The sequence below is a fragment of the Poecilia reticulata genome, chromosome 5, assembly GCF_904066995.2.
Source record: "Poecilia reticulata chromosome 5, P_reticulata-male-v2, whole genome shotgun sequence".
Taxonomy (NCBI): domain Eukaryota; kingdom Metazoa; phylum Chordata; class Actinopteri; order Cyprinodontiformes; family Poeciliidae; genus Poecilia; species Poecilia reticulata.
In genome coordinates this window covers 33,170,629-33,195,335 of record NC_088834.1, presented here as the reverse complement: position 1 = coordinate 33,195,335, position 24,707 = coordinate 33,170,629, and the positions used below count along the sequence as shown (strand labels likewise).

The following is a 24,707-nucleotide window of genomic DNA, read 5'->3' as shown; positions in this document are numbered from 1 at the left end:
TGTGAAAGAGAAATAAAAAGAAATTAATAAATAGATAAAAAGTAAAGATAAAGACATCAAAACCCACTCTAATCCTAATTTAGCCATAAGCAACTCTAAACAGGTGGGTTTTAAGTTGCAATTTAAAGGCACTCAGTGTTTCAGCTGTTTTACAGTTTTCTGGAAGTTTGTTCAAGATTTGGGGTGCATAGAAACTGAATGCTGCTTCTCCTCGTTTGGTTCTGGTCGGAACCAGAACCAAACGAGACCAGAACCAGAACCTGAGGGGTCCAGACGGTTGGTACAGTAATAACAGATCTTTAATGTATTGTGGTGCTAAACCGTTCAGTGATTTATAAACTAACAGTATTTTAAAGTCTATTCTCTGAGCTACAGGGAGCCAGTGTAGTGACTTTAAAACTGGTGTTATCTGCTCTAACTTCCTGGTTTTAGTGAGAACAGCAGCAGCAGCTTCTGGATCAGCTGCAGCTGTTTGATTGATTTATTAGTCAGACCTGTGAAGACGCTGTTGCAGTAATCAATGCGGCTAAAGATAAACATGGATGAGTTTCTCTAGATCGTGCTGAGACATCAGTCCTCTAATCCTGGAGATGTTCTTCAGGTGATAGAAGGCCGACTTTGTGACTGTCTTAATGTGGCTCTGAAGGTTCAGGTCAGAGTCCATCATTACTCCCAGGTTTCGGGCTGATCGCTGGTTTTTAGTTGTAATAACTGAAGCTGTGCATTGATTCTAGTTTGCTCCTCTTTAGGTCCAAAGATAATAACTTCAGTTTTGTTTCTGTTGAGCTGGAGAAAGTTTTGGCTCATCCACACATTGATCTGTTCTAAGCATCTATTCAGTGATTGGATGGGTTCAGAGTCACCTGGTGACATCATGATGTAGATCTGTGTATCATCCGCATAATTGTGGTAGCTAATCCCATTTCCTGTTATAACTTTAGCCAGTGGGAGCATATAAATATTGAAAAGAAGGGGTCCTAGGATTGAACCTTGGGTTACCCCACATGTGACCTTTGACCTCTCTGATGAGAAGTTTCTGATTGAAACAAAGAAATCTCTGTTCTTTATGTAAGATTCAAACCAGTTGAGCACTGGACCGGAGAGTCCGACCCAACTCTCCAGTCGATTCAGTAAAATGTCGTGGTCAACAGTGTCGAAAGCTGCACTGAGGTCCAACAGAACCAGCACTGTGGTTCTCCCACAGTCTGTATTTATATGGATGTCATTGAACACTTTTACAAGGACCGTCTCCGTGCTGTGGTGAGCATGAAAACCAGACTGGAAGGAGTCAAAGCTGTTTGTTATTGTTAGGAAGTTATTTAATTGTTTAAAAACAGCATTTTCAATCATTTTGCTGATGAATGGGAGGTTGGAGATCGGCCTGTAATTCTGGAGTAGTGATTTGTCCAGATTGTTCTTTTTTATCAGTGGTTTGATAACTGCTGTTTTCAAAGCTTGGGGGAAAACACCTGAAGATCCATCCATCCATCCATTTTCTAACACCCTTGTCCCTCAGTGGGGTCAGGAGGGTTGCTGGTTCCTCTCCAGCTAACGTTCCGGGCGAGAGGCGGGGTCACCTGGACAGGTCGCCAGTCTGTCGCAGGGCAACACAGAGACACACAGGACACACAACCATGCACACACACACACCTAGGGGCAATTTGGAGAGGCCAATTAACCTGACAGTCATGTTTTTGGACTGTGGGAGGAAACCGGAGTACCCGGAGAAACATGCAAACTCCATGCAGAAAGACCGGGGCCAGGAATCGAACCCAGAACCTTCTTGCTGCAAGGCAACAGCTCTACCAACTGCGCCACTGTGCAGTCACACCTGAAGACGAGTTCACTATTTGGATCAGATCAGTAGCAATGACAGCCAGGACTTTCTTAAAGAAATGTGTGGGTAGGACATCCAGACAGCAGGAACCGGAGCTTAATTGACTTATAATTTCTTCTAGGGTTTTATAATTAAGTAGTTGAAATTGGGTCATTTTTCCTGCATTTGTTTTGTTTGGGCCCAGCATTGGTACTGGCTTACAAATGTAATTTTTCTCAGCCACTTAACTTTATACTCTAAAACCCCTACATAAAATTCTGTGTAAGCAGTTACCTTTAAAAATAACCTGATGAATAAGTAGAGTTCTGTTTTGTGCAATGAAACCTCAGGATAACTAAAGCTGTTAGTGAAAGCCTCAGACATTTGTTAGAGAACATCAGATATCAAACTATGCAATAATGAGCGAAGGAAACTGCAGATAGGCTGAGGATAACATTGTAGAGATGTTTAAAGAAGGATTAGATTGTTAATATCACTAAGTTGTTCATATGAAAATATACTACGGAATCAATGCAAACATTCTAAGAGATGTTTGCATTGGCTGAGCAAAGAGAGAATTAGCTACCATGCTGACTAGTACTTGTTTACTACACCACTGGTACAGCAAAATTTGTGGAAGAATGAACTGTGGTCAAATTAGGTGAAAGTTTACATTTTCGACCTACACGCAAAATGTAATTTATGAAGGAAAACTAAATCTCAAATCACTCTGACCCTACCATCCTCATCCTCATCCTGGTGATGGCATTACCACCTATTAGAAGTTTAAAATACTGAGGTGGTGGTTCACCTTCCAGCAGGTCATTGACACTCAAAAAACACAATCAGAACTGCAGTGGCTCAAAGAATATTCATTTAAATCCAGATCTAAATCTGATTGAAAATATGTGGCCAAACTTAAAAACTGATGGTTTCCATTCAGTCTGAGCATGAGCTATTATGTACAGAATGATAATAAATGCACAACACTCCCAAAAGACTGGCCGCTCTGTGTTGAAATGTTGTCTTATAAAATATTGATTCCCAGATTTGAATACATATATAAGCAAAACTTAATTTCTATTTTTTTGATTTTGTGTCAGTTATGTATGTGTTGCTTAGCATCAATAAATTCCAAACAGTAAAACCAGGAGTGTCTCGTCATAGCTTGAGAAAACGGTGAAACGTGAAAACAGCACAAGCAGAACTGCAGTGGCTTGATTTAGATCTGTTTTTTTAAAACAGTATTTCAAAAAACAGTTCCTCGCAAGTTAGAAAACAACATTTTAGCCATGTCAAGTAAGCTTTAAGGTCAGAGGAATAACAAGTAGAAACTCAGCAATTTCCTACTGTTTATCTAAACCTAACATATGTAAATTTCTATTTGGTCACGCTGCAGTTTTGAAATTTGCACCAGGCTTCCTGAACCTATGGACCTTACCACAGGGGCCGCGTTTCATTGGCTAATGCCCATTTTACGTCACAGCGCAGCTACCACGTGCGTGACCGTCTCACAAACACAAGCTACTGTAGTAAACTCATGCTAATGTACATTGTGGACTAACAGACCGACAGAAAGTCTTTACATCAGGACTCGGAAAATAATGATTCTCCACCATCAGTGGGGTATCTGTACAGGCGATGTCAGGTATCCTGATCGTATTTGTGGAACTAAATTTCACAGATTTCCAAAATCTGAAACGGAAAGCCTTGCTTGGATCAAAGCTTGTGCACGACCGCATTTGCAGCTCAACCGTCGTAGGATCAATAAGAACAAAGTGTCTGCTGGCGTAAGTATTATTGCTTTGCTGTCTTTGTGTTTAGTGAATGAAAAAAATAAAGTCAATAATAAACACATCCATTATGAAAACCTTTTAGCCAAGTACAAGCATGTCAGTACCGATACAACTTCTACATCCTGAAGCCTGTCTGTTACAGCTTTATGTTAGCTGAACAGATCAATATGCAACGTGTACCATATCTGACATACGTTAAATATTTTATTTTACTTGAAAAGGCTTTTTACTAAACTGTAATCATGTTAGCCACGTTAGCACCGAGTACCGTGTATCAGGTCTAGGCACACTCAAACATTTGCCAACAACAAACATCACTGATTTCAAAAATAACCCTCAAAACCATGAATGCCCGACTTACCCAGCCTTGCAAGAACAATAGGTGTCAGTGATCTTGTCCACAGCTATATTTATGCTGAGTATGTTAGGATCTGCTGTTTTCCTCATCGATCGGTAGCATTTTGCTGTGAATGAACAATGTTAGAGGCATCGCGTGGCTTAAACACCTTGATGTCATCCAAAAAAGATTACATGAGCTTGTTGTTTCCATGGTCGTGGCTGATATTTTGTGAAAATCTGGCAGAAATGCTAAACTAATCGACTCAGAAATACTCTGCAGAGAGTCAGTCGAAATGAAAAATGCCATATTAACACATAGAAGCTAGGCACTGCGAGGCTTTGTTTGTGAGACATGCAGTCATGCGGGACTTTCGAGGGGCATTTCTGGGCGGAGCTTGGTGAGGTCCATTGAATGTTAGATCAGAAGCAGACCATATTCAGAGGTGACAGAAGAGGAAGCAGAACGCTCTGAAACAGAAGAGTGGCTTTCTGTCTAAGCACTCCTGTAATTCTTCACAAAGTGTTGTTGCCCAGTGTTAGGCCTCCTGAAGGTACGTCACTTCCACTGCTCTTTTTAAAAACACAAGCTTGACAGCGGCATTCCTGAGAGTGAGGCCCACCGGGCATTTAAATATGCTCACATGACGGGGTTTTTGTTTGTGTATCAATGAGATGATTGTTGACTTTTTATACAGCTATGGAACTCAGATTGTGCAAAGCTACGTCTGGAAGATTATTGCACTTATAACTTGGCATTTGTCCCTAGTTATAGCTGAAATAATCTGTCGGTGAATCCAATACTTTTTCATTAATATTAAATACTAATTGACTTAAAACAAGCTCCTACATCTTACTGAAAAGTTATTTGTCAGTTATTTTTATGCAATTTGAAGTGTGATAATATATTTGGTCTAGAAACTAGACCAAATATACTTGTTGGGATTCTGTGTTTTTTGCAGTGAAATTCTTTTCCTTAGGCAAACACAAAATTTATGTACCCACATTTTTGACTTAAAATCACAGTATTATTGGTATACTTTTTTTTAATCGATGTCAATCAAGTCAATATTAACCCTTTCATGCATAGGGGTCACTATAGTGGACAGCTATCGAAAAACCATTTTCTTGAGCTTCTTGTGGATTTTTATGTTATAAATGCACACAGACCACTTAAGTGGACACTAGTGCATCATAAAATACACTATCAACTACTGGCCATCAGCTGCAAATGCAAGAAATTATTTTTGTTAATTACTCGCACGCCGACATCGTGCGAGCAGAGCCCCGCGGCGTGGTGTTGGAGGCCGCGGAACCGGCTGGGGCAGCTGCCGCTGGGACAGTTCAGGAGTACGTGAGTTATGCCGGGGCAAGGTAGACGCGGACAAAGAAAAGACTCATGTAATGAGAACTCAGACAGTCTTCAGGAAATCAAAAGATCACTGAATTTTATGGGTAGTGAAATGACAAAAGTATCTAAACAGCAGGAACTCCTGGTCAGTCTGATTGAGGAGGTGAAACAGTTAAGAGTTCTCTTAAGTGACAGAGATAAACAAATAGCTAAGTTGGAACAAAGAGTGGATGATCTGGAACAATATTCTAGACGTGATGATTTAGTAATCACAGGACTGGAAATAAAACCCAGATCCTATGCAAAAGCAGTGGCAAATGTACATACTACAGAGGACTCCCCACATGAAGACCTGAGGACTCTGGAACAACAGGTTGTAACATTTCTGCAGGACAAGGACATTGAAATCAAACATGAGGATATTTCAATCTGTCACACTTTACCCAACAAATCAGATAAACTTAAACCGGTAATAGTTATTAGATTCATTAGTAGGAAAGCAAGAAACAACTTAATTATGCAGGCAAGAAAACTGAAGGGTACAAACGTCTATATAAATGAACATTTAACCAAAAAAAATGGAGCTATTGCACGGGAGGCAAGGTTGCTGAAAAAACAAAAAAAAAATTTGCAACATGGACACGAAATGGAAACATCTGGATCAAGAAAAAGGAGGGAACACAGGCTAAAATGGTCCAAGAACTCAAAGACTTGGAAACATTTAAATGAATTAAAGAGGATAAAATCAAAACCTTAAAGAACTGAAACAGCACTGAAAAAATGAATCTAATAATATACCGGACAATGTGAAATATACTTATATATGGCATTATATGAAGATGTAGAGACAAAGGTTTACAGTTTGGACGATGTCATTAATCCAGATTTCTTTCCTGTTGTTAAAGATTCTAAATATTACGATGTAGAGCAATTCCAGAATATTAATACAACATATGGTCTTTCTATTATCCACTTCAATTGTAGAAGTGTGAATGCAAATTTATCTAAAATAACAGATTATTTACAACAGTTAAACAGAACCTTCTCAATAATAGCACTTTCAGAGACATGGCTTAATGATTCAAACATAGATAATATTTATTTTGATGGGTATGAGTTATATTATAAGAACAGGAGCAATAAAAGGGGAGGAGGAGTTGCTCTATTAGTTAATAAAGAAATAAAATGTAAAATCATTAATAAAATGTCATGGACTATAGATAATATTATGGAAATAACAATTGAAATAATAAATAAGATTTCTAAAAACATTATTAAAAGTTGTGTATATCGATCACCTGAATCAAACATAGATTTTTTTACAGATAAAATTATAAATGTCTTTTAGGGGAGTTGTAATAAAAAAATTGTTTTGTGTGGGGACTTTAACATTGACCTGGCCAATAAAACTGACTCAAAACATATTGTTACATTTATAAACTTAATGCACAGTTTAAATCTTTATCCAATGATATCAAGACCCACAAGAATCACATCCCACAATGCTACAGTAATTGATAATATTTTTACAAATATAACAAACAGAGAGATAATGGGTGGTATTTTGATTACTGATGTAAGTGATCACTTACCAATTTTTACAATTTATAAAGATGTTCAAAGTAGTTCAAAAGACATTAAAATCAAGGAAAAAAAAATAGACACATCAAGAAAAGCTTTGGATAAATTAAAAGACGATTTAAAAAAACAGAACTGGAAGAACGTATATGTTGATGATGTGAACAAAGCTTATGATGTGTTTATGAATATTGTAGAAGATTTGTATGGAAAAAATTGTGTAAAAAACAATTATACAAAAAACAATACTGTCAACAAACCATGGATGACAAAAGGCTTAAAAAATGCTTGTAAAAAAAAGAATGACTTATATTCATGTTTCTTGAAATTAAGAACAAAAGAATCGGAGGATAAATATAAGAAGTATAAAAACAAGTTAGTTCTTATCATAAGACAGCATAAAAAGAAATATAGTGATTTATTAAATAGAAGTAATGGTGATATGAGGGCAACATGGAAAATAATGAATGGTGTTCTGAAAAATCATAAAAGATATGCAGGCATTCCACAGCACTTTGTAAAGGAAGACAATGAAATACATGATCTGAACGAAATTGTAAATGAATTTAATCATTATTTTGTGAATGTTGGTCCTAGTCTTGCAGCTAAAATACCAAAAATAGATACAAATTTGAGTCATACAATCACGGGTTGTACCAACAGTATTTTTCTTGATGGAACTGACAAAAAAGAAATAAAGAATATTGTAAACAAACTTGCAAGCAAAAGATCAAAAGACTGGGTGAACATGGATATGAGGGTTGTAAAGGATATAATGGATTATGTTATTGATCCATTTACATATATCTGTAATTTATCATTTCAAAACGGTGTATTTCCAGACGGCATGAAGATAGCCAAGGTAATCCCTATCTACAAAAATGGAGAAAAAAATTTGTTTGCAAATTATCGGCCAATTTCTTTGTTACCACAGTTCTCAAAGATTTTGGAAAAATTATTTGTAAATAGATTAAATTTATTTATTGATAAACACAATATATTAAGTAGCAGTCAATATGGGTTTAAGTCTGGAAATTCTACATCAATGGCTATCATGGACTTGATTGAACAAATAACAGAAGCTGTTGATCAAAACCAGTATTGTGTTCGTGTTTTTGTTGATTTGCAGAAGGCCTTTGACACCATTAACCACACCATTCTTCTGGAAAAGTTAAATAGATATGGCATAAGAGGTACAGCTTTACAGTGGGTATCTAGTTATCTGGATAATAGGAAGCAGTTTGTGCAGGTGAATGATGCAAGATCTGAACTCTGTAACATTACATGTGGGGTTCCTCAGGGTTCTGTACTTGGGCCAAAGTTGTTTCTTTTATATCTGAATGATTTAGTAAATGTGTCAGGGCTTCTTAAATGTGTGTTATTTGCAGATGATACTACCTTTTTCTGTTTAGGAAAAGACATAAAACAAATGATGGAGATGATACAAACAGAATTTATTAAGATACAAACTTGGTTTAAATTAAATAAATTATCATTAAATTTGAATAAGACGAATTATATGATATTTAGTAAAAGAAATAAAGCTATCGATCTTCCTTTTGAAGTCGATGATGTTGAGCTCTGTAGGGTTAATGAGGTTAAGTTCTTGGGTGTTATCATTGATGAAAAGCTGACATGGAAACCCCATGTAAATTACTTAAAAACAAAAATAGCCAAATCCATGGCTGTATTGTACAAAGTAAGGGATTTATTTCATGACAAAGCTTTATTTATGTTATATAACGCAATAATTGCTCCACACCTGACTTACTGTATTGAAGTCTGGGGGAAAGCATGTAAAACGATTACAAATCCCATCTATATTTTACAGAAACGAGCAATAAGATGTATCACCAGAAAACATTATAATCACCCATCAAATGCTTTATTTTGTCAGTTGAAATTATTGAAATTTTATGAGTTGGTTGATTACAATATTTTGCAGGTTATGTATAAAGCTCATAAAAGTTTATTACCTCTTAATATGCAATTATACTTCGTTAAGAGAGTAAGTAATTACAATCTTAAGGGTATAGAAATGTTTGTAAAGCCCAAGATTCGAACAAATTTGAAGGACCGATGTACATCAGTACAAGGTATAAGATTGTGGAATAATCTGGAAAGTGATTATAAAAATGCTGGTTCGATAGATATATTTAAGAGAATGATAAAAGTTAAGTTGTTGAAGACATATACAATTGTATAATGTGCAATCATAACAATTGTTGTACAAGAAGGAGTTGATGTTTTCTTTTTTTCTTTTGTTATGTTCTATTAATTGAAAATTATCATTGTTTGAATTTGTTTATTTTGGAAAAAAGGGGCAGATATTAATAAGAATTTTATTCTTCTTCTGCTACCTTTCATTTTATTTGTGTTTTGTATATTCTTTTTTGTATGTATAGCATCTGTTTTGTTTTAAATGAAATGAATAAATTCTATTAAAAATAAAAAAAATTTAAAAAATCCAATATGGCCGACAGACAAAAAAGCATGCCAGCCGACCCCGTGCCTGTGACTGGAGACGACTCTTGCAGGTAGAAAAAAACTATTGTGACATCAGAACAACACTACTGTTGTATTTTTCTAATAACTTTGCATTTGGAGAAAATTACAATTGATCACCTAAAAAAATAAAATAAAACATTTTTTTTATCACAATTTTTTTCCTACCACTTTTTATGCCTTAAGAAAATAAATTTTTTTTTAAATTCCTGACACAAAGGATCATAATTCATGCATAAAAGGGTTAAGATGTAAATTATTAATTAATATTTTAGTAAACATGAGGTTCTTTATTTGAAGCAGATTTGTTCAAGATAGGTAATTACTGAAAAAAAAAAGTTTTTTCTAACCCTCAAGCTACACCAGGCAACACTAACCTTTGGGTGTACTAAAAGATATTGTTGCTGTGTGTGTTGCTTATTTTTATTAATTATAATAGTTTGCCAGTACATTAAAGTACTTCAATGAGCTGTAACTTAAAAACACTATTGGGATAATTAAAATGAAGTGATAAAATAGAAGAAAATCAAATTAAAATGTGCAAATTATTTAAGAGTATTTTATTGCAGACATAAAGAAATATTTCTGACCTCAACTTAGTGAAGGAAAGTTCTTCCTTCAATATTATAAGCAGCATTAAACTTAACTATCATCTCCATTCGATTTCTGCGCCTTTTTGTGCTTTTCCATAATTTCAAATAATTTCAAATTACAATCAGCAACAAATGCACTATTGCAAGTGTTGTGGCAATATCGGATCATGTGCGTCAAGAGCGTGCAGTTTCTTGCTGTGTGTAACTCGTGCTGGTTGCAGTTCAAAATCCAGCCAATCAAACAATGCTACCACTAAAAATACAATTTTGTTTGTCGAGGACTTCAGAAGCACGTCTCTTAACCTTTACAGTTGTTTCCAGTGACTCGCTGTTTTTTCCTGTTTGAGAGTTCATCTGAAGTGATCTGGGTTTAACAAAAACAGCGACAATGTTTAACTCTATTTGCAATATTAGTAACAAGATTAACTATCTGTGTGCTATAGCCTTGTTTGGATTAAAAGTATAACAATATGCAACCACTGCAGGTTATTGCAGAGCAAGACATTTCACAAGGTGATGCGTTTTTGAAAATCCATCACTTTTTTAAACACAACAGATTTGCAAACCAGGATTATAGTTTCATGTTGGAGCATTGGGAATGATTTTTGAATGACTCATTGGTGTCACTGGATGAGTATGATAAAGACTAACATCATGTTCCATATTCATTTTTTTATACCCAAATAATTCATATACTCAAATCTCCAATGTGGCAAAAGATCAAAATGGAGAGAAATGGAGTAAAGCATCTTTTTCCCTCAGTAAGTACTTACAGTGAAGAGTGTTGTTTTCAGTTAAACCTGGTGGGGCTTATGTTGACTGATGTGAAAAATATCTCATTTTCAAGCTCCTCAAAGCAGCTGGTCATGGTGAAATTTGTCATATTCTGATCTTTTGAGGGCATCTCTCTGCATCCTTCAATTACAGAAATTCTTTCGCCAACAGCATAAAGCTAACAGTCTTTTATCCATGTGTTTATTTTACAATTTTTCTTACATTTTTATAGTGTTTCTCAGTGGAAAGTTCTTTGAAAAACTGATGATATTGTCCATGGCAACAAGCCTTTTCATACAATGTTTCTACGTTTCTTTTATATTGACAACTGTGGAGAAAGACTTCCCAGAAATGGATCTTTTCATTCATTACGGTCTGAACTTCCTATCATATCTTGTTGACTCAACTCTTTGTTCGAACACCCTTGACTGTAAACTCATATGCACAAGCACACACACACACACACACACACACACACACACACACACACACACACACACACACACACACACAGACACGCACACAGTAAAACACATTTTACTGCATGTGTCATCAGGTAGTGGAAAAAAAGATCCGAGTAAACACTCCTCAAGCTACACCAGGCAACACCAACTTTCAGGTGTACTAAACGATATTGTTGCTGTGTGTGTTCCTTACTTATTTTTATTAATTATAATGGCTTGCCAGAACTTATGGGATTACATTTATAAGATGTTTTTGTATAGTATTATTATTTATTTATTTATTTATTTTTGTCTCTTTAATATGATTACCACCTTTCCCAAATGTACACTATTATCCTTCCTAAATTGTTTTCAGATCTTTAACTTGTTATTATACATATTGTTTTCAATTATTTCTGTATATAGTTCCTTCTAATTAAAGGAATCGATTTGTTTTCTTAGTTCAAACCGCATGTTATTGTTACCTTCCTAAACTAATAATTTATTTTTGGCCAAAAGTGATTTTTTTTTTGTCTAAATCATCTTTTGGAAAAAAATATACTTAGGTCATTATTTATATGTGAAATGTATTCACTTAAAAAGATGATTCTAAATGAAAATTAAATGAAAACAGTCAAACACTATAATGGCACCCATTTTTCCTAATTTCCTACTCTCTGCCCAACATCTTAATTTTATAGATACTTCCAGTTTTCTGTCACATTTAAAGTTGTTTTTTGGAGTAAAAACCCAGTACCTGAAATGTAAGATGTAAATATTGACCCTGGCGTGGGAGTGAAACTTGCTCACAAACTTCTTACTTTGAATCTGAAGACTTTCTATATGAGTGTCCGTGCTTTGAAGGGGGGTTTCCCCAGCGAATTTCAATGCAAAACAGCACAATTAGGTATGCAGAACAAAATGTGTTTGTCCCTGCATGACATGCATCCAGACTGAGGCAGAAAGAGAAGTTGCTTTTTTGTTTTTTCTCCTGCTGCTCTCAGTTAAGTTTGGTCAAACGCAGCGTGGCCTCTCTCTGTAGCCTGCGGTTGTATTTGTGCTTCATGATATCATCCCACCGCCGTGTGTCTGGGAGGGGTCAGTCTGCACAACCCACACACAAGCCGCCACACAGCTGTTGGTTTCAACTGCCTCTGTGCCTCTAAACTTTTACTGGCACCAAGCCCTCGCCGGTATCTGTTTTTGTCTGCGCTCACCCCAGCCTTTTTTTCTGTTTCCTCGTTGATAACTTACTTTCACACAGTCTTTAACGGGTTTCACTCCCTTTTTCACATGTCGCTCTTTCACCTCTCTGCCGGCTTTTCTCACCGCTAAAAAAAACGTTCCAATGAGTGTTTTTTTGGTGGTGTTTGTTGAACCAATTGTTAAAAGTTGACAAATAATTGAAAAGAAGAGGTAGAGATGATCTTGTATGTTGATGAGTTTGGTTGTGGGCGAAACACGGAAAGCATGAAGCAGCTTATTTACTCAGATGGTTTACTGGTGGAGGTGTGAGGGCCGGCCAGCTCACTGTGGGAACACAACGCTTTGCTTTTCTTGGTATCGCCAGCTATTTTTTGAGACCACTCTGTTTCTATCCCCAGTGCTCTCCAGCTTTGTTTGCTCTGAATGGCATGTTTGATTATTTATCATAAGAGAAAAAAGGGAGTAGCTGGAGCAATAAACATGTGACTGCGCTGTATTTTGTTTTCCACCGAAAAGGCTGCGTCCTTTAGCAGATTTTCGAAGTGACCATAAAGTCTTTTGTTTACTTTCTAGCGGGGGAGTTGGGCCAAGTGGAAGGAGGATCAAAAAGTGCAGATGAGCGTCTCTGACTGTGTGTTTTTGCTTTAGGTGCAACTTATCAACAGACAAATATTTCATCTGGACGGCTTTTCGTCCCTTGTCTTTTGCCAATGAAATTGTTTGGACATCTGTCAGTTGTTTATGCTGCCTTACATGAGCAGGAGAGCATGTAGATGTCCCTGTGATGTCTGAAAATATTCATAACCCTTGAACTTTTTCCTTTTTTATAATGTTTAAACATTATATAGGAATGTTATGTAACAGACCACAATAAAGTGGTGCATGCATTTTGAAGTTAAAGATTTATGATTTTCATTTCTTTTCATTTGTTTTTTTTCTTTTTGCAAATAAAGCTCAGAAATGGCTCGAAGTTGTTCCCATTCACCTTCTGCTGACTTTAACATCTAAAGACATTTGTTCTGACCGTAAATAAATATCAAATTTCACGTATTTCATTTACAGATTATTTGTTATGCTTGGACACTGATGGGGCATTCTAATGAATAACTAGAAAATTCCTGAAGAAATTTAAATGGGGCCTGCCGAAGTGTGCCCATCACTTTGGACCCAGTGTTTTAGCTACAGCTTACACAGCTGGACATCCAGGCAGGTCTGACATGCTTGACATGGTCCACCACCAGAGAGCAATGACTGAAGCTTTTTCCAGGACCGTCACCGTAGTGCTATGCTGACCTGGTTCACCCCTACAGTACAATGGTTGAACCCCATACACAGTGAAATTCAGTCTGAGACTGACAACTATAAGCTTCGCACATGTAGTTCTCACTCACAGTCCAAAATAAAAAACATAAAGACAGTGGGTAATTGCTTATTTCTAAAAAAAAATGTCAACCTTCATACTAAGGATTTTAATTCACACTCAAAAATTCAGAGAAATTATAATTTTATATAAGCAAAATATGAATAGTTACAGGAAATATGTATTCTTCCCACAATGCATTGTGAGACCTGTCACTGTGCCTGTTTGTGAGACTACTCACTGCCTTTGTCTGGGACCCGTTGCTATGGTAATTAATTAGCTCCACCTGGGCTGGGTCTCTCTGTCAGACAGTATGCTGGAGACAGAGTTTGTATACTTGTGAGACACCCAGCATCGGTCTCAAGGACCCTGACAAAAAACCATAAGCCCTAGCAAATTTTTGAAAACACTTTACGGGAGCAGGCATGTGTATCTATGTCATGACCAATTTTGAGATCAATAGGCCGATATTTGTGCCTGTGTCGGGGGAGTTAAAAAGAGTTTTGGAGTCAGAAAGCCACTGTGCTGTGTGTGTTTCTGAGAGAAAGGTTAGTGATTCTGTGAGACCCTCAGCCTCAATTTTTCTAGTTTTTCTCAATTTATGGTGTCATTTTAAGTCAGAATTAAACTAAAAGTAATAGCTCCCTTCTCGGGATCAAGCTGAACGTTTTGATACCACTTTTGTGGGAATCCGCGCAGCAGTTCGGGCCGCATTAATGATGAAGTAATAAAAATAAATAAATAAAGAGACCGCTTATCGTGTGTAGATTAGAACAATAGGTTCTTGCCAGGCATTGCATAGCAGGCCCCAAATATGCTTTGATCTAGGGGTTTGGTGATATTGCCAAAAAATTATATGACGATATGTATTTTTAAATACCTTGATAACTATATCACAAATAATATTCCACGTGTTCTGCTTTTTCTTTGTTTTCAGAGGATGAGTAGGTATTTATAAAGTCACATAAAAAATATTCAAATATAAAAATATGTACAAAATCACACAGTATGCTTAACATGGTAAGGAAAATACAAAATAAATTTAATGTAAACTAATTTAACAAAAACAGTCTGAAATCAGCTATCAAATGGAATTAAATACTTAAATACAAAATTAAACTAACTGTTGTGCTTCAACAGTATATTAGTTTTACAAGATGTTAAAAAGAAAGTACTCATATTAATGCAATAATGAACAAAACTAAGAATCGTGTTTTAATAGAAAAGGATATCTTCCTTTTAAAAGTGCTCAATGACGAACTATATATCGCATAAAAAAGCTTGTACACACTTCCAGGATGATCTGGAACTTTGCAGTGCCGTTTTTACCGTTTTACCAACAATGAGCGAAATATGATTTTTTTTTATTTTTATTTTTTTTTAAGTAATATCTGATTTAGGACATGGAGAAATAAGTACTTTCAACTCTACTGCCCTCAAAGCTCAGCACAGCTCTGGCATCATGGCAACCACGGGAGATTAACAAAGGTCAATCATATCAAGTTTGGTGCAAATTGGAAGATGCATGTGATTTAGAGCCAACCATATGTAAAAGGTCAGGAATTAGAATTCGCCATTCAACCACTCCCACAAGGTTCAGCCATCAACTAGTGTTCAGAGAAGGATTTACTTTCATGTTCTATGTCATTAAACAGGTTTATATCTCCATAAATCAAAGACTAAAATGAAGAAAACCAGCAGAAAAACAGGTGACTTCCTGTTGAAAGGGAGTAGGGCGAAGGTGATGTCACCATATGACCATGTGAATGTGATGAGTTCTAGTCTGTTATAACAGAAAGAAAGTTTTATGCAGCCGGGAGCTTGTGGGTGGAAGTTATTCCACCTTATTGTTTTATGGCCAATGACCAGATATTGAGACACACACTGTGATGTAGGAAAAAGATTTTGATAACTTTGACCTTCAATTTCTCAGGACTCTGCTGAGTGATTCTGAAGTCTATATGTCAACAGCTGCAGGACAAGTTCGCTCAGATACAACATGTGTAAAAAAGACACAATGGGGCTTTGATCCAAAATGGCTGACTTCTGTTGAGTTTGGACCACGGCTTCAGGAGACCTTTTGGTTTGTTCTTAGAAGATGCATATGTGTACCAAATTAGGGCGTTTGGGGATCATTTTACTGAAAGATTTCCATAGGGCACTGTGGAGGAATTAGACCACACCCACCAAATATTACACTGTGTTCTTGTTGGGGGGCAGATTAAGATCGATCACAGTGAGATTGGTGCAGCTCCGCTAAAATATGTGGAATTTAAAGCCAAACGTATGGCAACTGTGTGACCTCTGACTTTGCTGTGCCGTCATGGCCACGCCCTCCAGCAAAAACTGTGCTTTAAAGCAAGTGAGATGAACATGTTGTCTGTCTTCTGAGACGAGATAAACTTGATTAGGTCAAGGGGATCAGAGATGGAACTTTCCAAGAAAAAAAAGCGACTTACTGTTCTGAGCAGACAGGTTTTAGATGTTGTAGTCATATGACCACATTAAATTATCAATTAAATACAACATGGATGACTAAATTTGGTACAGTTTGACCTTTGCATGTGAAAGTTAGTGTTTTGTTTGCTATGGCGAGTAAGATAGGTACACTGCTTGGCCATGCATCCTAAACATGCTAAAAAAAACTCATTGCTTTAATAACATCCCAATGCTGCATACTGATTGAAATTGAACAGATAAAAATACCTAGAAGGAGTTTGTTAAAGTTTGAGGTGTGTAAATGTCAAAAACGGCCAAAATTTGACCTTTGACCCAAAATAGCTGACTCTGCGCTGTAGAGCAGTTTGGCCAGACCTGCTTTTGATTTAATTGAAATCCAAATATCTTGCACGGTGGACGATTTTGGTGAGTTTTTGAATATATTAAGGCCTCCTAAGAGCCATGTGAAGTGGTAAAGAAATGTTTTTTTAAAGGAGTAATTCTTCAAATTCAGTAGGTCTTAGCAGTGATTAGCTGCTCAGGCCTAATTGAATAAAGTCTCTATGAGCAGTTTAGTGATATAAATCACGCTTCTTTATGTGACTGGTGTCCTAAAGAATCTGATTTCAAGTAGGTATGTTTATCAATTCATTCATTATTATGAACGCTGTGTCATGCAGTTACTGTCATACAATTAGCTAAAAAAGAAGTAATAGATATATTTTTATCATCATTTTGTTGTCACAATAGTTACTACAAAATATCATGATAAAATTTCAGGTTGATATAATCGACACCTGATCATTTTTTGCTGCATCACTTTCACTGTCACATGTCCTCCTGAAACTCAAACGACAAATAGAATGCACATCAGTAGTTAGCATACTGATACCAATATATAAAAAAAAAATCTAACATCGAGCTGAAACCGATATAAAAAAAAATAAATGACACTAACCCTAATACATCACTAATCTCAATTTCCTGTTGTAGTCCAAGCTGGTTTTCCTCCTGGATTCTCTTGTATTTAGCTCAATTAATTCTGACCCACTTTCCTCCTATAGGAAAAAAAATGGCTCAAAGTATGATGCTGCCATCACCACCATATTTCACAGTGGTGATTGTGTGGTTAATGTTATGTGCAGTGTTAGTTTTTCACAATTATGAAATAAATTACCAGTAAAACACATGAATGTTTGTGGCTTCAATGTGACAAAGTGTAAGAAGATGGCTTGAAAAAGTTGTAATTGGAAGATATTGTCAGACTATCTACTTGATGCTTTTCTTTAGCACGTTTTTAACTCGTTGTTATTGGGGGGGTTTCACTCTGGCAGGCCTTCCAAGTCGCCCGGCAGATTCTCCTCCAGCAGCAGCAGCAGTCCCAGGTGCAGCTGCAGACTCGACTGAACACTGGGCACAAGTCTCCCAAACTCAGTGACAAGCAGCAGAGCCAGCTACAGGTAACCTGTCAAAAGCACCATCGGCTTCAAAGACAATCTCCTCTGTATTAACATGGTGATATCGGGTGGTTTTGCTTATTTTACTTTGTGGTTTGCTGAATTTGGAAAAAACAATCTAGTGAACTTTTGCAGCAAGAACACAGTGTGCAAAAAAAAAAGTACACCACAGGGTTAAGTTCGCAAACAGGAAATTAGAATTAGCTGTGCAACATGTGCAGTTATGTATTTGTGTGATTTAGTATAACACACATGCACATACAGATGTGAGAAAGAAGTTGTGAAGCAGAAATTTGTGTAAAGATCCGTTTTTTTGGAAGTAACAAAAACCAGCCAAAATCATCAACAAATCTTTTCAGACAGGATGTAAGTTTGGGTTTAAGGCGAAAGAAATTAGAATTTTTTTTAAAGGGGAAGAAGCAAAGAAAAAAAGTCAGCCTGTACAAAGAAAAGAAAAAAGCAAAGAAATAAGTCAGTCTGTGTTCATCCTTCCCGCTTTTCATCACAATCAAAAGCGGATTATAGGAAGCAGCAGCTTTCTGCCACCAGCAGCAGGAGGCGCCACAGAGCAGCCCGTCTGGTGGGGTGGATGTTCCAGATTGTGGGGGCTTCAGTAAAAGCAGGGAAAGATGCAGGAAACCATAACAGTCGAGTGAGTTAAAGAGAAACATAAACAGTTAAAGAAAAAAAAGTCCTTTTCCATGCCACGTCTGTGATGCAATATTTACCTTAATTTCAGATCCCTTGCCTTCAAAGATGTATATCTATGTTTAAGAAAGGCTCTTGTTTGCTCCAGTGCGAAATTACAAGTGACTTTAGGAACTTGGTAATTCATACAGAGGCCCTCATTCTCTGTGTGCACACACATGTGGATATATATATTTAATACCTCTGATTATCCCATCAGGGGCATACTTTTTTACACAAGCTATTGTTGTAGCTGGCTTTAAAGTCAGGTTGTGGAAAAGCCCCTTTGTTGTGCAAATGTCTTGGAAGTCGCTCCAGAGGATGAAATATGACTGCAATGACCTTTCAGTTGTGTGCATGTTTGTCCGGATTCCAAAAAAAGTTGAAAGGATCAAACTGGAGTATTTTTTCTCCTGGACGGTGTGGTGGAGGTCGGCAGAGGGGACCGCGGCAGCAGTGGATTCCAGCGTACAGCCAGTTGTTGGTACATAGTGGAGCACCAGAGCATCTCCTGCAGACAAAGACTAAATTAAAATTCTAATTTATTAATGTATACAGAGAGCTCGACCAAGCTGTCACTCAGCTATTGAAAAGAGAGAGAGTCAGGCTGTCTCTCCCTCCCCCTTGTTTCACTCCCCACCTCTGCACACTTCTCGTGCAGTGGAGCTCGGTTTTGCCGGAGTGTCTTAACGAATGTTGTAAATTGCCTGGTCTCTAATGCCATGGGTTGCATTTTGTTGACATTATGAAAAAAAGGAAAAGCCACAGGTTCAAACAAGTGTTTGTTGATCTCTGAATGATGTATTCTGCTAATTAAATACACCCCACAACCCCATACACACGTAGGCCAAAGCATTCATGAATAAACATCAGTGTCGTTCTGAGGATGTGTTGAGCCTCGTTTGTGTTTCTGTTGTTCTTCCTGGTGGTTAGATCGTCTCCACTGCTGCTTGTTTCGTCTCTTCGCGTTTTTCTTATCTTTGCACTTCGTGTCTGCAAAAAAGTCAGGGACAAGATGGAGCTCTCTGCCACATGGTGTCATGTACTGACAGTTCCGTGGGGGCGTTCCCTACATACTCTGACATTCAGCGACTTAATGGGATTTTTTTTGTACTCTACACCAAGCACTATGACAATCTTAAGAAAAAACATTGGGGTTTCATGGTATTTGACATATTTTCCGGATGATAAGGCTTTTTCCACGTCTGATAGTCCTTTAGACCCAATTTGATTTGAGACCAAAACTGGAACATTTGTTACATTTTCAGCTGGTGCCGTTCTAATTTACACTGCACTGTGTCAAACAAAGCTAATCCTTTGAAAGACATGTTCACTTCTTCATCTGTGATGGTGCTCCACCAAGAGCTACTGAAGGAAGAGACACAAAAACATCTGAATTCAGCACTGATCTCAACTTCCTTCTTCATGAAATGTAAACAAGAATGGAGTTGCTTTACATTTTAGCATTTGTAGAATTTCTCTTTTGTATTTGGCAAAGGACCAGTCATCTCTCCCACTAGCACTAGCACGTTTGTTTTAGTTGTGTTTACCCAGAATGCCTTGTGCTTTTTGATTAGTCTCCGATCTGCTTGCTTTCACATGTGCACTTGTACCGCCGTAGACTTCACTTCAACCAAACAGAGACAGGTTTTTTTTTGCAGACCAGAGTTTGCTTTTTTGGTTCATATCAGAGTTTGATTACGCATTCACACCTCAAAAATGAACCAGACTTCCTAGGCACGCAAACTACAGTTCAATTAAGGCAAAGTAAGCAGGGCTGGTGTGAAGGCACCCTAAGTTGCCCTTTCTTCATAGTTTAACTGGTCCTACAACTTGTAGTCAGGTGCAACTAATCATGTTTTTTTCTTTTTCAAGACGCGTTTTTTGATTGCTGCAGCTTATTATATTTCTTATATTGATTTAAACAAACTTGAGGATAAGCTACTTAGGCTTAGTATAAATATACTGATATGTAAAATTTCACATGTTTTTTCCACCCTGCAATTTATACACATGGTGTAGTGGTCATAGCTGTTATTATGCTTGATTGACATACAGCTCTGAGCCTAAAAGCTGTAGTTTGAAAACAGTAACCATAATTAGAGTGATGAATGATGCTACTTTCATTTCCACATCATTACTGGGCTTGTTTTTTACGACCAGACAATTTGTTGTGAGGGGAAAAGTGTTGTAATTTTCTTTCAGCCAGCTGACAAGCAGTACACAGCAACAGAGAAAACTGCTCACTCCAGTAATTTCTCTAGCATCTCATAGTGAAGACTTGAAGGCATAGAAACAGTACAAGGGAGAATTTGTGAACATTTTATAAGCCATGGTTATAAATTTACAAAATGTTGGTAGTACAATTAAATTAAACTTGGGGCTGGATGTTATTACTGAAAAACATATGATTTAAGTATTTCATATCAGACAATATTGATAATTATTGATTAGTTTGTCATTTTAAATATCTGAAATATTACCAAACTAATGACGGAACTTTTCCTATTTTATCCAGTTTTTTTATACTCTGATGTTTTTGTTTTTTTGAGCAGTTATGAAGCACTGTAACAAAACATGGAACTGCTGCTGTGCAAGTTACTCAACAGGTTGTTGCTAGGTAACCAAAGACCAAGCGAGTTCTTTGATGTCACCAGCCTACCTTAGCTGACAGGGAGAGGTTGAGCCGCTAAAGCCTTTCCTGTGCCTACATCCCCCAGAATGCTGTGTGGTGCTGAATCAGAGTTCAGTGAAATTATTGAATATTCTATCAGTTGATATTGATCACCTGTTTACTTTTCTCTCAAGCTGGAGCACCTGATCTGCAAACAAAGCTCCATTCATCTCAGCCGTCTTCCTGTTAGGCATGAACAAGGACCTGTGCTGTGAGACTTTTTTTACTCATTCAGAGATGTGACTCATTTCCAATTCATTCGAGTCAAAAAATATATATAATGAAGCACATTATATGTGAAACGTCTGGCTAGAGATAGAAAAAAATGACCTGCATAGAGTACAGAAGGGGGAAAAATTATGAGTCAAACAAACCTCAGAATCCTTGATCAGTGTTAAATGGCTCTTTGGTTTTATGTCTTCAACTGGGGTCCCCCCTCTGCCTCTGGATGAAGATGCCCAACACTCAGCAGCTCAAAGGCTTTCTAATCAGAGCGGAGATGCTAGCAGCTGGAAAGCAGCTAAACATACTTGACTGGTCAAAAAAACAGTAAATTACATCGACAGAATGACACGTGTAATTAAAAGAATCCATGCTGCTTTAGCTTTTTCTTTTTTTTTTCTTTCGTGCTTTGCACCTACAGTGGCACAGTGAAGAGAGCCAGCTACTCCCACCCCGCTAATTACCATTATCAGTGAAATGGTAGGGTTTGACTCATTAGTTCCATGTGCATTTAATTAGAGGCAGGCTGAAATTGGATTTAACTTATTACTTTTTCATGGATCACTTTCTTGTCATCACTTCAAATTGGATTGCAGCCCCAGGTAACTAATTATGCCAGCCGCAGGATCAGGAGTGAAGAAATAGGTAATTAGGAAGAACACTGTCGGACCCTTGCTTGATAGTTCACCAGCACCAGGGTTGGAGGGAGAGACGGGTGAGTGGGGGGCAGACGGGAAGTTTCTGCTATTCTGTGGCGTTGCTCACTGCAAAGGCTGGTTAACCACAGTTCTTTTGTAAGGGACCCAAGGTATGCAGGGGATTATGTGACCCTCAGCTGGGCCTTAGATGTTGTTTCAACATGATGTCTCTGCTACCAGATTATGCTTGTTCAATATTCAAACCTTGTGCATTGGACAGAGTTGGCACTGTTGCAGAGAAGAAGTTTCTCCCCTGCAGATACGGTTTGAACTTTACTGTATGAATTACTGGGCTATAATGGTTAACACCTGCTGTGTTTCCATTTGCACAAATTGGAATTGTGAAAATAAATTTGCTTAATGGAATCGTAGCAATTTTGAAAAAACACATTTTTCACTAAAACTTTTTTGTGCGTTTTTTCCAGCTGTATCAAAATTTGTGTTTTGCAATGGAAACAAATTTTTCGCATCACACAAGTCACATGATCAGCAACCAGAAGTTACTACTGGTGGAAATGACAAAGAAGACAGGAGGTGGTAGTAGGATAATAACTTGTCTTATTAACATACATGTGTGATTTTAATTGTGTTTCTTATTTAATGGAAACAACACAATTGCGGAATTGTGTTTTTTTTTACATTAGTGAAATGTCCACAATGTTTAGAGCACATTTGTGCCACTTACTCCGGTTCACTTACTTAGAGCCTCCGAGCCCTTTAGGAGGGAGCAGTAGAGAACGGCTGGCCGAAATTAGCTTTCACAAATCGGATCAATCTTGAGCTGAACGCCGTTTACACCCGGAGCTCCAACATCCAACTTGAAGCTAACCTCACGGTGGTATCAACACAGGGCCATCTGATCTCCAAACTATGCCCAGCCTCCTCCATGACAACTCTCACACACACAAAAAATGTATCACACACAGACAACTACAAGACTCATTCATTCATTCATTCATTCATTCATTCATTCATTCATTCATTCATTCATTCAGCCTATTGTTAGTTCACACACACACATCAATTTTCGACCTATCATGTCTGTATGCGTGTGTGTGTGATATTTTATTAGTGTATATGTGTAATTTTAGTATTTTGTGTGTGTGAATGAGTGTTTAGTAGTGAGTGAGAGACAAAACATAGTTTTTGTCCCAAACGGCCCCTCACACTTGCATCCTGTACGCAAACCCATTTCTTTTTTTAACCGTACCGGGACGAAGCCCGCTGTGGAGCGGGCGAGCACGTGACACATTTATAAGGCTTTGTAATAACACAGATGGCATACCGAGTGTTCATTTCACCTCTGGTGGACAGTACGGACTTCAAACCTTATAAAAGTGGTGTTTTTATATTGGTTTTGTGGTTATTTACTTGAAAATAAAGCCAGGAATATGATCGATCATTTCCGCCTTACTGTGTGGGGGTCTAACTGTACCACATTTCGACACAACCAATGAAAATGTGTTGACGGTCTGTTGCTAGGTAGAACGGAGACACGTGGGGACAAACGAGGGGGGGGGGGGTTCGGAATTGAATACGGCAAGAGACTAGGGAGAATTGATGCTGTGGATTTTACTAAGAGTGTTTCGATAGGTTTTTTATACAGTAAGTATGTTATTTAGAGTTTGTGGTGTGTAGTGTTAGTAGTAGTTTTGCTAGCGATCGCTGCATGGCTTCGTAACGAGCTCTGACGCACTGAGAAGAGAGACTGCGCGCCGGAATGGCCATTTAGACCTTGGCCTATAAGGGCTAAACCTCAGTGTTCACCCCTCACAGGGGGCATCACCAGGTCAAAAGTTAATGGTTTTGTAGCTTACAAGATGAAAGTCTTTTAGAGCTTCCCTCCTCTTTTTCACATCCTTCATTTATGGTCTTTTGGGGGCCAATCGTGATATGATACAATCCAGGGGCCGAGCCTTCAGTGACAGAACGGGGGAGAAGGAGCTGCCATCTCTTTTCCCCCCCTCTCCCACTGTTTTTGCTGCAGGCCCATGGAATCATCCTGACACATGTACACCACGGAGTTCCAATGTGTAAGTCATTAAAGCGCTAGGCCGGCACCTGTCATCTGGAGCTCAGCCCTGGCTGCAGGCAGATCCCAGGCGGCCTTCTGAGGTGCCTTCAAGGGCCCAAAATGACAGCGACGGATGACACGATTCTGGATCAATGTTTTCAGTTCTTTGACACATATTTTAATATACATTGGATTTAGTTCAGATTATTATCATAAACACCACATAAAATGGTTCAGACAGAAGCAGTTGTCATGAAGAGAAAAACCTGATTCCTGTCTAGTCTAGATTCTTCACACATATATTTAGTGTTTCAAGTGGAAAAAATAACTGCTAGTAGTCTTCTTAAAGCTGCAGTATTTAACTTTTACAAAAAATATGTTGGGTTTTTTTGTTAGTTTTAGAAAGTTTGTAAAAAAAAAACTATCACTATGTTGTGATAATATAATGTGACAGATAATATGTGAAAAAATTGAACTCTTTCATCTCCTCGCAGTGCTCCAAGAACTAACTAAAACAGCCTGTTCACTAACTTGATTGACAGCGTCAAGACCCTCCTCCTGGCTCTGATTGGTTGGTTTTGACCGGGAGTGTCGCATTTCTGTAGACATACATAAGAGCTTGATCTTTTCACAGATTATCTGTCACAATATGGTGATAGTTTGAACAAATATGTAAAGAACATATTTTTTGTGAATGGTACATACTGGAGCTTCAAAGTCATACAAATATGGGACAAAAATCTGGGTAATATTCTAGA

The 24,707-nt window shown here is 37.6% G+C and overlaps 1 protein-coding gene across 8 annotated transcripts in view; it reads left to right on the top strand.

Annotated features, from left to right (window-relative positions):
• The window catches only part of foxp1b (forkhead box P1b), a 363,905-nt gene that overhangs the window by 224,466 nt on the left and 114,732 nt on the right, over positions 1-24,707 (top strand). For all 8 annotated transcript variants that reach the window (XR_014087696.1, XM_081607521.1, XM_081607520.1 and 5 more), the window contains one exon: positions 17,532-17,657. Coding sequence is in view for 7 of the 8 variants with exons in the window: in XM_081607521.1 (XP_081463647.1) it covers positions 17,532-17,657 (126 nt within the window). In the remaining variant the exon portion in view is untranslated. The remainder of the gene's footprint in view (positions 1-17,531; positions 17,658-24,707) is intronic.